Source organism: Crocodylus porosus, unplaced genomic scaffold (assembly GCF_001723895.1).
Source record: "Crocodylus porosus isolate Cpor-Errol unplaced genomic scaffold, CroPor_comp1, whole genome shotgun sequence".
Classification (NCBI taxonomy): Eukaryota; Metazoa; Chordata; order Crocodylia; family Crocodylidae; genus Crocodylus; species Crocodylus porosus.
Window position 1 is genome coordinate 16786542 of NW_017728951.1, and position 14347 is coordinate 16800888.

The 14347-nt window shown below is 43.2% G+C and overlaps 1 protein-coding gene across 3 annotated transcripts in view; it reads right to left on the bottom strand.

Annotated features, from left to right (window-relative positions):
• Positions 1–14347, bottom strand: part of ATRNL1 (attractin like 1) — a 969676-nt gene that overhangs the window by 823212 nt on the left and 132117 nt on the right. For all 3 annotated transcript variants that reach the window (XM_019555783.1, XM_019555782.1, XM_019555784.1), the window contains exons 6-7: positions 4255–4429; positions 1425–1512 (exon numbers count right to left, since the gene is read on the bottom strand). In XM_019555783.1, the coding sequence (XP_019411328.1) occupies positions 1425–1512; positions 4255–4429 (263 nt within the window). The remainder of the gene's footprint in view (positions 1–1424; positions 1513–4254; positions 4430–14347) is intronic.

The following is a 14347-nucleotide window of genomic DNA, read 5'->3' on the forward strand; positions in this document are numbered from 1 at the left end:
CTAGGATCTGGAACCAACTTCCAAGGGAAGTGGTGCTGGCTCCTACCCTGGGGGTCTTTAAGAAGAGGCTTGATGCCGACCTGGCTGGAGTCATTTGAGCCCAGTTTTTGTCCTGCCCAGGCAGGGGGTCAGACTTGAAGATCTACAAGGTCCCTTCCAACGCTACTTCTATGATTCTATGATCGATCGTGGGCCATTTTTTCAGTCTATGCAGATCATTTTGAATCCTAGCCCTGTCCACCAGAGGGTCTGTAGCTCTACTCAACTTGGGGTCATCTACAAATTTGCTAAGAAAACATGCAACCCCATAATGCAAATCATTAATAAAAGTGTTGAACAGTACCTGACCCAGGACAGACCCCTGGGGAGCCCCACTTGATATCTCCACCTAACTAGACACTGAGCCATTGATGATTACTCATGAGCCCAAAACAGCCAGTTATGCATCAACCTTACAGTATTTTCATCTAGTCTGTATTTCTTTAGCTTGCTAATGAGGATGTTGTGGGAGACAATATCAAAAGCCTTGCTAAAATATAACACATCCATTGCTCTCCCCCCCCACCATGCACAGACCCTGTCACCTTATCACAGAAGGAAATCATTTTGGTCAGGAATGACTTGCTCTTGGGGAATCCATGCTGGCTGTTCCTGATCACCTTGTTCTCCTCTAGGTGCTTCACACTTACTAAGGACCAGCTCCATGGTCTTTACAGATACTGAGGTCAGGCTGACAGGTCTAATTCCCTGAATCCTCCTTCCCTTTCTTACAGATGGACAGTATATTTACCCTTTTCCAATCATCTGGGGCCTCACGCAATTGCCATGAATTCTCAAAAAGGATAGCCAATGCCTCCAAAATTACCTCAGTGAATTCCTCCAGCACTCTAAGCTATATCTGATTTGGCCCTGGAGCATTGAAAGCATCTAGCTTCTTTAAGTAATCCCTTACCTTTTCTGCCATTACTCAAAGTTGCCTGACTCCTTCCCTGTCCCTGTAGCTGTCCCTATTTGTTAAACCAAAGTAGAAAGGCTTTTACTTCAGCTTTCTCTGCATCATCTGTTAACTAGATTGCCTTCTGCTTTCTGCAACAGTACTTCTTACCCAAAAAATAACAATACAAAAAACAAGAAACCTGCCAGCTCCTGTCGTATACTGTTGCACTCTCAGTCTCTGCTCTCAAAGCTCCAGGTCAGCTTGCAAAATAAGTCATCATCTATCCCCAGAAAGGGTACAATAATTTTTCTAAGCCAGGGAGAACCATGGGACAAGAGTATACAGAAACTAAAAATGAGGTTATGCTCATGGTTTTAAGTTGATGAATAACTACACTGTAACTTTCAGGCTATCATTCCCATAATTGATGCTCATTAACATTGTACAGTAAATAGTGAATGGACTAGGACAGTAAAAGGATCCAAACCTGATATAAAGCAAGAGTATGTCCATATCTCTGAAGAGGTCCTTTTGACACGGGTACTACATTCCATATGTTGCTTTCCAAATTATAGCTAAAAGAAAAAGAAAACATTTTGTCTACAGTGAAATGCTAGATTTGCATTTTTAGTGTAATTCTTTTGAACTTTACTTGCTCCAAATATAAATTGAGACGATAGATAAGGACCTCAACTTGTGGAGCACTTCAGTAAGTTAGCACAGAATTGGGAAATGCAGAAAAAAATTATAAAGCAGGAATGTTAATTAACAGGATCCATTCAGTTACCGCTCTGCTTCTTAGCTCCCATCCAACTTAATACAGCATGATTTAAACACAGCAGTGATGTCTTTCAGACATGGCCAGGGGGCCTTAATTTTTTGCCGGTTTTATCCAAGAAGAAAGTTTACCTGAATTCCCTTTCTCATTTTACCATTTACATCAGAATGCAATATACAGCTGTATAAAGCTGATGGGCACAATTATAAAAGGAAGCTATTCTACCCAACGTGGATTTTATCAGTTATCTGTATAAAAGTGCCCAGATTAAATGGACCACTTGTGGTGTGCTTAGCAAAAATACAGAAGGGCCTCCCAGCAAAGGTTGCTTTAAACCACTTTGATTTTCCTGTAGCACATGAGGAGCTTCTCTGTTGAAGATGGTTCTATTTTCCACTATATGCTAAAGGCCTAGTTTTAATTTTCATTTGTGACAGCTCTTGACAACTGGGAATATAGTCTATAAAATGGCTTGAGATTAAGATTTTAAATATAAATTTAAAAAAAAAAAACTGTTTACTAGGAGTGAAAATTCCCTTAATATACTGATTTTGCCAAGAGAGCCCTTCATCTTGAACAAATAGTTTTCATTCATGTCAAGAAATCCAGGCCCATTATTGTAAGGGTACACATATTGATAAGTAATGTTATGAAATGTATTTGTTTGTTATTAGTCCTTCCTTCCTTTTGGTGAAAATAGAATAGGAAATGCTTTCAACACCTTATCTGGAGAATTATAATCTTCACATTATTACATGTAAATATTAGCGCCAGCAGGAACAGGCATCTGGAACAAAGTTGCTTTTTGTACGTGTAGGTTCATGATTGGTAGAACTCATTTATTATAAATAAGGCAATTCCCAATTATTAGAACGCACAAACATTCTCATTTAAAAACAGCAAACAATATTTCTGCTCCAAGCCAGAAATGCATATAAACATTTAAGTGGAATTCCATCAACTTTAAAAGAATTGCTTCCAACTCTGAACAGATATTTCACCACCAATATATCACTTAAGTCCTAAAAGCTCGTGTTGCTTCTCTTAGTATTTTAATCCCTATATTTCATGCACTTAACCTCTCCGTTTACTACCCTCTTGTGCAACTGTATTAAACTACTAAGGTTCTACTGTCCCACAACATATGCTATATTTTCCTGTGTCTATTCATTTTATTTTATTTCACTTAATTTTTCTGTGCCTACCTTTATTTTCCCCTCCTGACACCTTTGCATTGGATTGAGTCCAACCAACAACTCCCTTTGGGTCAAGTACCATATAACCTTCAACTTAAGGCTTCAAATCAGACTCTATTATTGCCACAAATATCCCCAGATTCCAAAGGTCCATCTGTTTTCATTTTACGACTTAGAAATGCTTTTGAATATTCCAAGTAAAATGGTACTTTCCTCATTATTAGACTCTTACACAATTAGCATCCTCTACAAATGCACACGGAAGAAGACATGCTAACCTAGGGCATTTTTGTATGTACTCCTGATGTGGTGCTTGGCACTTAATTAGTGAGCCATGCTAATTAAAAGCACCTGCGTGTCATGTGCATCAGCAGCAAAGCGCGCCGCCATACTGATAAAAATGGCAGCGGTGCGCTTTGAACTAAAGCATATCAAACGTGTTTTAGTTCAAAGCGCACTACCGCCATTTTCTCAGCACAGAAGCATCCTGCGCCACTGACGCATGTGACTTCCAGAGCACGTCAATTTATGTGCTCCAGCAGACTCAATTAACATATAAAAGTGACCTTAGTCATTCTGATTATATCTATCTCTCATTTTTTGTTTCATTTGGATTGAAAGTTCTTCAGGGAAGCAATTTATCTTTTATTTATCAGTTTCTTAAAACACCCTTGGAACCTGAATAAAAGAATAACATTTTAAGTATATCACTGATTTAATTCAAATAAGACTAAGCTTAATTAAGACTAAGACTAAGAGCTAGCTCCAATATTGTTAACCGCTTTCTGGACAAAATAATTGCAAACATCAATATATCAGTGTTTGAATATGGTGTCACACTGAAAAAAATGTAGTATTTTGGGACACAAATCAGCAATAGGTACCGTTACACAAAAATAACCATGTAATGAATTGTTTCAATACTTGTTTACTTAATTTACTAACCCATTATTTGTTTTATACACTAAGATTGTGTTCAACCTACGACCTGCGGGACAAATCCAGCCCGCAAAGAGATTTTATCAGCTGGGCCAACTAGCTATCAGGATCAGGCCCATGGCTCCTGCAGCTGGCACTACACGGCATTAGCTGCTTGTGGCTCAGCCAGTCCAGTGGGAGCTATGGAAGGGAAGGGCAGCAGGCTCTCAGGACCAGGCAGCTGCACGTGGTCAGGAGCTGGGGGGAGGTAGGCTGGGTCCTGAGAAGGTGGCAGGGCTCAACTAAATAATAAAACTTCCATGCAAAGGTAGGATAACAGTGGGATTAAACACTGTTTACCTAGCAAAGATCAGTATCACCTATAAAGAATAACAGAACAGACTAACAAAAGGGAAATCACTTACTTTAACACCATTTGGAATGAGCTGTAGTTGAAGGTATATCCACCAATCACCCACATAAATTTTCCATGTAAAACTGCCTTATGGGAAGCCCGACCTACAGAAGGACTGAATGGCTTCACATTGGGTAAAATCCAGTAAGACTCCGTGGAAGGGACATTCAAAGAGCAATCAGGACCTGTGTTAAAACAACTGCAATTTTATAATCTGTTAGACACACATAGTAAAATCAATAGGATTTAGGAATAAAGGAGGTTTGAGTCTGGATTCCTCATTTTGACAAAAAACACTACGTCAATTTTTATGCTTAACAGCAGCTTGAAGCAAAACTTAGATAACAAAGGAACATTAAAAATGTTACATTTACTCAAATAATAAAGATAGATTTTGCTGCTTTACTCCAACTCAGAAAACATACTATGAGTCACAAACTGAAAGGAAGATTATATTATAGTAGATGATCAGATGCTGTTTAGCCCTAGAAGGGTAGCAAAGGGTATACCTGTGGATAAAACTTATATTATATTTCGTCTAACCTAGGTAATTTTATTTCAAAATATATAACAGCATAGGACATTATATTACAATATGTGTTATAGTATGCTGCATTTGGGGAAATAAAATTTATCCTTTGCCAATCACATATTGCATTTATTTTTAAGAGGAAAATGCAGCATAGCGCGCATTATAAAAACAGAAAAGTATCAAATATAAAACATTTTAGAAATTGTTCTACAGAGCTGCCAAAAGCAACATACACACAAATCTAATGTTCAGAACAAGTTTTTTAGTGAAGAAAAAAAGCCTTATTTCAACATGTGGTAGGTGTTTATTGAAAAAGAGAAAATTGTTGTTGGTGTTATTCAAACAAGTATTTTGGAACCAACTACAGCAGATTTCTTTTGCTTACAAAACTCAAATGCAAGACTTTTTATTATTATTTTAATGTTTAATGCTACCATACTTATCTGACTCCAAGACTACTTCAAATTTAAGATGATCCTCCAATAATTAAATTCTATACATGGAACATTTATAAATTTGTTATAATTTTCCATGTACACAATCTAATTAGTGGAATCTAATTAGTGGAAGGTTGTCTGGAATCCCCCAACTACTGTGGTGGGAAAAGCAGAGGCAGGGAACCCACCCCTTCCTCCCCTGTACCTTGCCCCCCACCTCCATGCCTGTCTTCTACCAATTGCCTGTCTCCCCCCATGCCAACCACCACCATACACCCCCCTGCCACATGCCCTTCTGCACTCACCCAGCCCCTTACTATCTGTGGCAGCCCTACACTGGCTCCTGGGCACTCAACAGCAGCACAGCAGCCCTGGCCTAGCCTCAGTCCAACCCAGATGGGGAGAAGTGACAGTAGCTCCTGGCCAGGCTGGATTAGAAGGTAAGGGTGGCATGGGGCAGCTGCATGGAAGGGGAAAACTGCAGGGAGAAGCAAGAGGGGGGGAGGCAGGCAAGGGGTAGAGGGCAGGCTGCAGTTTCCCCCATGCACATCCTGAGGTCTCTCCCATAGTCCTCCCAGCCATGTGCCCCCTACACCACCAAGCCTGGGGCCAAAGCCAGAGCCAAGCCCCAGGTCAGTACTCAGATCCAAGATAACATCTTAACATGGGGGAAAAATGCCTTATCTCACTGAAAACTGATCAGTACCCAAAGCAACATATAGCTGGAGGCAAAAATTAGTCCAAAGGAGGTATTCAATTAAAAGAAGGTTCTGCGAAATACATGGTCAGTCCCTTAAAAATTGGGCACTATCTGATAATACCTATCTTTTTAACTAGGAAAAACACTAGTACAGTACATCCCGTTCCTCAATGAATTGTCAGAGTTGACCTATTTGGAGGGACAACAATTCGATTCAGTGATTCAAATCATAGTCCCTATTCAGATTCAGAGATTCGGCCATAGACTATAAGGGGGAATCACTAAAATACCTATAACTTTGTCTTTTTTTTTTTTTTTCCAGATTTGGATGGAAACAGCAGGGATGGTAGCCCCTTCTGAGGACATGAAGCCTGCCATGTTTCAAGGAGATAGGTGCAGGGGTTTCTGTGAAAGTGCCCCTCAAACTGGTGAAAGCAAAACTCATATTGCTTGTGTGTTAAGGCAGAGTGGAATAAAAACAGTAGGGATGGTAGCCCCTCATGCAGACATGAGGCCTGCCATGTTTCAGGCAGTGTGGTGAAGGGTTTTCTGCGAAAATGCACCTCAAGTTTCTGAAAGCAAATTAAAAAAGCAAATACGTGCGAAGTGAGGGATAGCATTCATTCCGTCTACACATGGAGCTTGGGGAACCCCAGCAGCACCTTCAGGAACATCAGCTGCTCCACCAAACCAGGATCCAAGAAGGTCAAGTGGAAAGTCACAACATCCCCAGCAATGTTGAACACCCTCTCACTCGGAACACTGGTGGGTGGAAAGGACAAGTGTCCCCGGGCAACTGTGGCAAGATCCTGCCACACCTGGCTGTGGGTTGCCCAGTAAGCCAAGGGCTCACAGTGCAGCAGCTCCACGTCCTAGGCAAGATAGGTAGCCGCTGAGGCCTCCGCACTACCTGCCTGATGGTGGGGTCTGGTGCCTCTGGACCCCAACACTGAAGCCATACCCCTGGCCCACATTGGCAGAGGCTGTGGTGGAGGACACTGGCTTATGGTTGGAGTGTTGGCACGGGAAAGTGGATCCCCCTCTCCCACATCCCCCCACCTCTGCCCTTCTGCCTCCCTGACTCTGTTCACCAGCACCTCCATCCAGTAATCGAGGGTTTTGCTGCTGCAGATGCTCCCCTTCACCCTCTGGTAGCACATGCCCACCAGCACATGGACCGTACTGGACCACAACAGATCCAGCCATTTTTTGATGTGCCCTCCTTCAGTTGTTTCACCAGTTCTTTCACCTCTGGTAAAAGCAGCTTGCCCCAGCCAGGAACATCGATCCCCTGGAACTTCTCCATTTCATTCTCAAGCTCCTTCACGATGGGGATCACCTGGCTAAGGAAAGCCTCACCAGTGCTGAGGCTGTTGGTGGCCTTGAGGAACAGCTTGAGACCACTAAGATCTGAGCAATGATATCCCACTCTTTTTTGTTAAGGGCGCCGCTGATCCCAATCTCCCCAACCGAGGACATCTCATGGATAGCCTTCTGTGGCTCAACCAGCCTTTGCACTACAATCATCTCTAGTCTGACTCGTTAATTGAAGCCTAATGGAATGAGACTTTTACCCAAATAGCATCAATACTACAGATTGTCCTGTGAGGGAGAGGTAGGCATGATCAACACCCCAGCTACTGCCGATGTCTGAACTGAACTGCAAAGCTACCTGCAAACCTGCCTTGTGCAGCTCCTCCCTCAAGTACTCCCCGCATGCTTCATACAGGGAGGGCACCATCACCCTGCTAAAGGTGGTGCATGTGGGCACTTGGTACGATGGGGCCATGAGCCGCCTGAACCCTAGACACTCAAAGGAGAAAGGCTGGTCATGCAGAGCAAGCATCTCCCCAGTGTTCTGGGTGACCCTGCTTGCCTTCAGAACACACCCCACCTTGCCTTCACCTTTCCCCACTGATCTAGGGTGGCCTGCCTCTGCTTCTCTGGGACAGGGGTTTTGGAGCAAGAAGGGGACTTCTTTTTGGGCATGCTCCCACTGGTGCCAGGCTAAGGAGGAGCAAGGGCAATGGGGTGCTGCCTCCTGAGATGCTGCAGCATCACTGTGGTGGCAAAGTGTTTCACCATCTTGCCCTGGCTGATCTGCCTTCAGCAGTATTGGCAGGTAGCATACCACCTCAAAATGATCCCACACTACACTACCCACCTGCTTCTGGGTTGAAGGTGGGTATCCTCTCTTATCCCCCTCCTCACCAGGCAGAGGCACAAGAGGAGGAGCTGAGCCACCTGCCCCCACAACCTCCTCCCAAGTGCCTTCCAGAGAAGGAGACCTGCCTCTAGGGGAACTTTGAGGGGTGTGGAGCACAAACTCAGATTCCCCCTCTTTCTCCAGAATTTCCCTTGCTATGGCCCTCAGCTCCTCTGCTTCCAGATCCAGCTCCTCCTCTGGCACTGGAAGGCTTATGCTAGGCAACTGAAATTGGGGTGGAGAATGTCATGCTACTGCTAGTTAGTGGTGTTGGTGCAGGTGGAGGCACTGCTACCACCTCCTTCCTCTCACTAGCAGCAGAAGACTCATCACTGCCAGGAAAGAGAGTGTGTATGTCTGGGGTGGTGCGGGGACAGACTTGCAGCTCTCTCCCTCTGCCCCTCTCATTGTGTCCAAGGATTTTCTTTTCTTCCACTTCCACCTGCTTTGATATTCAGAATTCAACAAGCACTATCTAGTTGTGATAACAATTTAGAACATTTGTTACTAGTTACTAATTTCAAATGAGGGTTAGAAAACTCTAAATGGATATATGACCAAATTCTGACAGAGGAAAGGCCAAAAATGAGCCTATCATTCTAAATAACATTATATTCAGCAAAACCTAAATAAACGAAAATGCTATGATATACTTCTGTGCAAGGAAATAAACATATAGCCACCTTCTCACAGACATTATCATGCAGTACAGTTTGGTTTATATATGCATGTGGTCAGGATAGGCTCATCCTCTCCCACCATTTCATCCAGGATTCCCTTACTTGTGCTGACTGTAAATTGGACAACATGGTATGACAGCTGTATTGTATAACTACTGCATTTACTCAATTTTAAGATGTGGTTTTCTTTCTCCATTTAATATGGGGGGAAAAAAGCCTTCCTCTTAGAATCAAGTACACCCCCCTGTAACCTCTGCTCCCTTCCTGCCCTGTTCCCCCTCTTCTTACCCTTGCTCTGCACCGGCAGGCTCTGTGGATACTGCAGCCTGCGGCATTAAGCCCCAGCCCAGCCCCTGAGCAGCAGCGTGCAGCCTGGAGCAGGGATAGAGCCCAGCTGCACAGAGCAAAAGGTAAGAGAAAGGGGGGAGCAGAGAAGCTAGGAAGAGGCAAAAGCAGGGGAGCAGAGGCAGAGGGGGACCCTGAGCCTCTGAGGGGGGCAGGCAGGAGGCAGGCACAAGCAGGGGGCAAGCTGCTTGACCTGTGCATCTGTCCACCCCCACTGCCTACTCCCCTGCATCTGCCATCTGAGGAACATTCCCCATACATGACATGTTTATATTTAGTGTGCATAAACATTTACAAATCAAATAAATGTTATCCAGTAATTTTGAAAACTGCAGAATAACTCAAATTAATCAATAGATCGTTTTTAAAAACGTATTTAACCATGCCCTAAAACTGTTGTGCCATATGCCAAGTTTCAGCTCAAAGCCAACTTTTTTTCTCATCAGGTTACGAACTATGGTTTATAACTGAACCAGTCACAACTTTAATTATAGTGATGCTATTAGGTGCCACTATAATTAACAACTACACATAAAGATTAAACAAACAGTTAAAAGAATGATCTTTTATAACTGAGAAAGTAACTTACAGACTGCAGTGCTTTTTCTGCACTAGTATCTATGCATCAAAATAACTCTGTAAATAGCATTTTCAGAACTTCAGTTAAAGTTCAAGGGATCTGCCAGGCAAAATATTAAAACTATAAACAAAGTGTTAAAAATAGTTTTCCTGGGACAAAATTTTCTTACAGGAAAACAGAATGGTTTCATGGATTTCAAAGCAAGAAGGAACCGCTACAATCATCTCTAGCCTGACTCGTTAACTGAAGCCAAAATGGAATGAAACTTTTACCCAAATAGCATTAATACTACAGCTATCTAAATCATACCCTTTCACCCAATGTTAAGATAAAACTATAGATGTGACCTGTATTTAAATAAGTTAAAAGCTTGTTCTGCTTTATTTATTTATTTTTGTACTTGCATGTCTTCCACTTAATTGCCAAAACAATTCCAATGCTATTAAAAGAAATCCAATCAACTTGTTATGCCTAGATTTGGATGGGCCATAAAATTATTATAATTAATGAGAAATGTCCCACTGAGTCTAAGCATCTACTTTAATGTATACTTGTAATCCACAACTAGTTTCATAATATTTTTTTTTTTTTAAGTAAAGCAGTTTTGCTGTGAATACAACATCAAATGTGAGCTCAGTTAACTGCTGTAACAAACTCTGCTTCCAGAGCCATTCATTCCCACTGATATCATCAGTGACGCTCTTTCCAGACAAAGGAATAAACAAAGATAAAAAACGTAGTTGCTCAAGTGGCACAGCACTACAAATACAAGGTAAATATTTACCATATTGGGAAGGATGCACTGAAAGGGAGGGGGAGGGGAAGGGAATTATTTCAGTCCTGAACCTGGGAGTAAGGACAATGAAGAATAAAAAGAGACTGCACTTCATGTAAAAGAGCCACATGATTGCTCAGAGTTCCAGTATGAAACCGGAGATGGGCCTCTCTGGGTTAGGGTTAAAGTAAAAAGCAACAGGAGGGATGCCATGATGGGGGTATGGGCCACCAGATCAGAAGGAAGTGATAGATGAGGCTTTCTTCAAACAACTAGCAGAAGTTTCCTGATCACAGACCCTGGTTCTCATGGGGAACTTCAGTCACCCTGACATCTACTAGGAGGGCCATATAGCAGTGCACAAGCAATCCAGGAAGGTTTTGGAGAATGTTGGGATCAACTTCCTGGTGCAAGTGCTACAGTGGCCAACTATGGGCCATGCTCTTCTTGACTTGCTGCTCACAAACATGGAGGAATTGGTGGGGAATGTAGTAGTGGATGGCAACTTGGGCAGCAGCAACCACGAGATGATTGAGTTCAGGATTCTAAAGAAAGAAAGGATGGAGAGCATCAGGGTAAAGACCCTAGACTTCAGAAAAGCAGACTTCGACTCATTTGGGGAAATCATGGTCAGGATCCCTTGGGAAGCCAGACTGAGGGGGAGAGAAGTCCAGGAGAGCAGGCTGTACTTTAAAGCCTTACTGACAGTGCAGAAACAAACCATCCCAATGTGCAGGAAGACTAGCAAGTATGGCAGAAAACCAGCTTGGCTTAGCAGGGAACTCTTCAGCAAACTAAATCACAAAAAGAAAGCTTATAAGAAGTGGAAACTTGGACAAATAACTAGGGAAAACTATAAGAGCATTGCTTGGACATGCAGGGATGAAAGCAGGAAGGCCAAAGCACAACTGGAGTTGCAGCTAGCAAGGATGTGAAGGGTAAAAGAAGGGTTTCTACAAGTACGTCAGTAACAAAAGGAAGATGAGGGAAAGTGTCCCCTTTCTGTGCCCCCCTTACTGACCCCTTAATGACTGAGGGGGGCAACCTTGTGACAGAGGATGCAAAAAATGCTGAAGTGCTCAATGTCTTTTTCACCCCCGTCTTCACAGGCAAGGTCAGCTTCCAGACTACTGCACTGGGCAGCACAGTGTGGGGAAGAGGTGAGCAGCCCTCAGTGGTGAAAGAACAGGTTAGGAACTACTTAGAAAACCTGGATGTGTACAAGTCCACGGGGCTAGATGGGATGCACCCGAGGGTGCTGGGAAGGTTTTCTGATGTGATTGCAGAGTCACTGGCCATCATCTTTGAAAACTCATGGCAATCAGATGTCCTGGATGATTGGAAAAGGGCAAACGGTGTCCATATTTAAGAATAGGAAGGAGGAGGATCCAGGGAACTACAGACCAGTCAGCCTCACCTCAGTCCCTGACAAAATCATCCATTTCTAAGCACTTGGAGGAGTAGGCGATTAGGAAATCAGCATGGATCCACCAGAGGCAAGTCATGCCTGACCAACCTGATGACCTTCTATGATGGAATGATTGGCTCTGTGGATGCAGGGAGACCGGTGGATGTGGTGTACCTTGTTTTTATCAAGGCTTTTGATACAATCTCCCACAACCTTCTCCCAGGCAAGCTGAGAAAGTATGGGGTGTGTGAATGGATAGGTGGATAGAAAACTGGCTGGAGCACTGGGCTCACAGAATCAATGGCTCCATGTCTAGTTGGCAGCCAGCATCCAGTGGAGTGCCCCAGGAATCGGTCCGGGGGCCAGTTTTGTTCAGTGTCTTCATTAATGACCTGGAAGATGGCACAGAGTACACCCTCAACAGGTCTGCAGATGACACCAAGCTGGGGGCAGTATTAGATATGCTGGGAGGTAGGGCTAGGATTCAGAGTGACCTAGACAAATTGGAGGACTGGGCCAAAAGCAATCTCATGAGGTTCAATAAGGACAAGTACAAAGTCCTGCACTTAGGATGGGACAATCCCCTGCACCAGTACAGGCTGGGGGCCGAGTGGCTGGACACCAGCTCTGCAGTAAAGGATACTGGGGGTTACAGTAGACAATAAGCTGAATATGAACAGACAGCGTGCCCTTGATGCCAAGAAGGCTAACGGCATACTGGGCTGCATTGGTAGGGCCGCTGGCAGTAGGTCAAGGGAAGTTATTATTCCCCTCTATTCAGCACTGGTGAGGCCACGTCTGGAGTTCTGTGGTCCATTTTGGAACCCCCACTATAGAAAGGATGTAGACAAATTGAAGAGAGTCCAGAAAGGGTGACAAAAATGGTGAGGGAACTGTGGGACATGACTGATGAGGGAAGACTGAGGGAACTGGGCTTAAGTCTAGAGAAGAGGGGCGTTAATAGCAGCCTTCAACTACCTGGAGAGGGGTTCAAAAGAGGATGGAGCTGGACTGTTCTCAGTGGTGGCAGGTGACAAGACAAGGAGCAGCGGTCTCAAGTTGTAGCAGGGGAAGTTTAGGTTAGACATGAGGAAGAATTTTCTCACTAGGAGGGTAGTAAAACACTTGAACAGGTTACCCAGAGAGGTGGTGGAAGCTCCATATGTAGAGTTTTTCAAAACCGGGCTGGACAAAGCTTTGGTTAGGATTATCTAATTGGCGATGGTCCTGTTTTGAGCAGAGGGTTGGGTTATCACCTAGCACATGTCCAAAGTGAAGGAAAAAGGAAAACAGACATAATACTTTATGTACTACAATTGAGATAAGGGCTCTGTACTGCCTCAGTCTAACTTCAACCTTGCCCACTTTTTTGTGTGTTTTTTAAGACTTTATTAGAAACACAATAACCACAGAGTGATCACTGCATATTAAAAAAACTGTCAGCTTTACCTATTAATTACAGGTGAATTGTGTTTATTTGTATCCACATTGTATTTCATTTTTTTTAAATGCTGGAAAAGCTGATATATTATCCTTGCTTTTGACTTGTGGCCAGAAAAGATAAGTGGTTATAAAACAGTTTCCAATGAAAATTATAATTGAAGTATTTGCATATGAATTCTAAATAGAGTTCTAACCTCATCTGGGCCACAATTCAGCAAACCATTCAAGTACAAGCTTTACCTTAAGCTAGAAGTCAGCTGGACTACTCATATGCTTAAAGTTACGCAATTGTTTAAATGCTTTTTGATTATGGAAAGATTTTTATACTCAAAGTTATGCTTTGCTGAATAAATTGGGGTCCAACATCAGATAACACTAATAAGAGCTATATATATTAGTTACTACTTTTTACACAGAAATAAAGTGGTCAACAGTGACACCAAGTGGCAAATACTGAACAATACAAAGACCTGTATGACATCTTGGAAGAAAATAAAACTGTGACCCAAACTGAAGACTGATCACAAAAAGCAATTCTGTTAGCATTTTTACAATGTAAATCTCTTATTGTATAACAGCGATATAATCGTGTAAGATACAGAACATTCAGAAGAGGGTAAATGAACAGGTTAGCACTCAAAACTTACAGTACAGGAACTGAACTTCACAATATCATTCTTATGATCAGTGACGGAGAAACGCACATAGTTTCATAGTTGGTAGGGTCAGAAGAGACCTGAGCAGATCATCGAGTCCGACCCCCTGCCATGGCAGAAAACAGTACTGGGGTGAAACAACCCCAGCAAGGTGTTCATCCAGCCTCCTCTTAAAGACCCCCAGGGTAGGAGCCAGCAACACTTTGCTTGGAAGTTGTTCCAGATCCTAGCCGCCCTGACCATGAAGTAGAGCCTCCTGATATTTAGCTTAAATCTACCCTCTGCCAGCTTGTGACCGTTATTCCTGGTCACTCCTGGCGGTGCTCGGGGGAACAGGGACT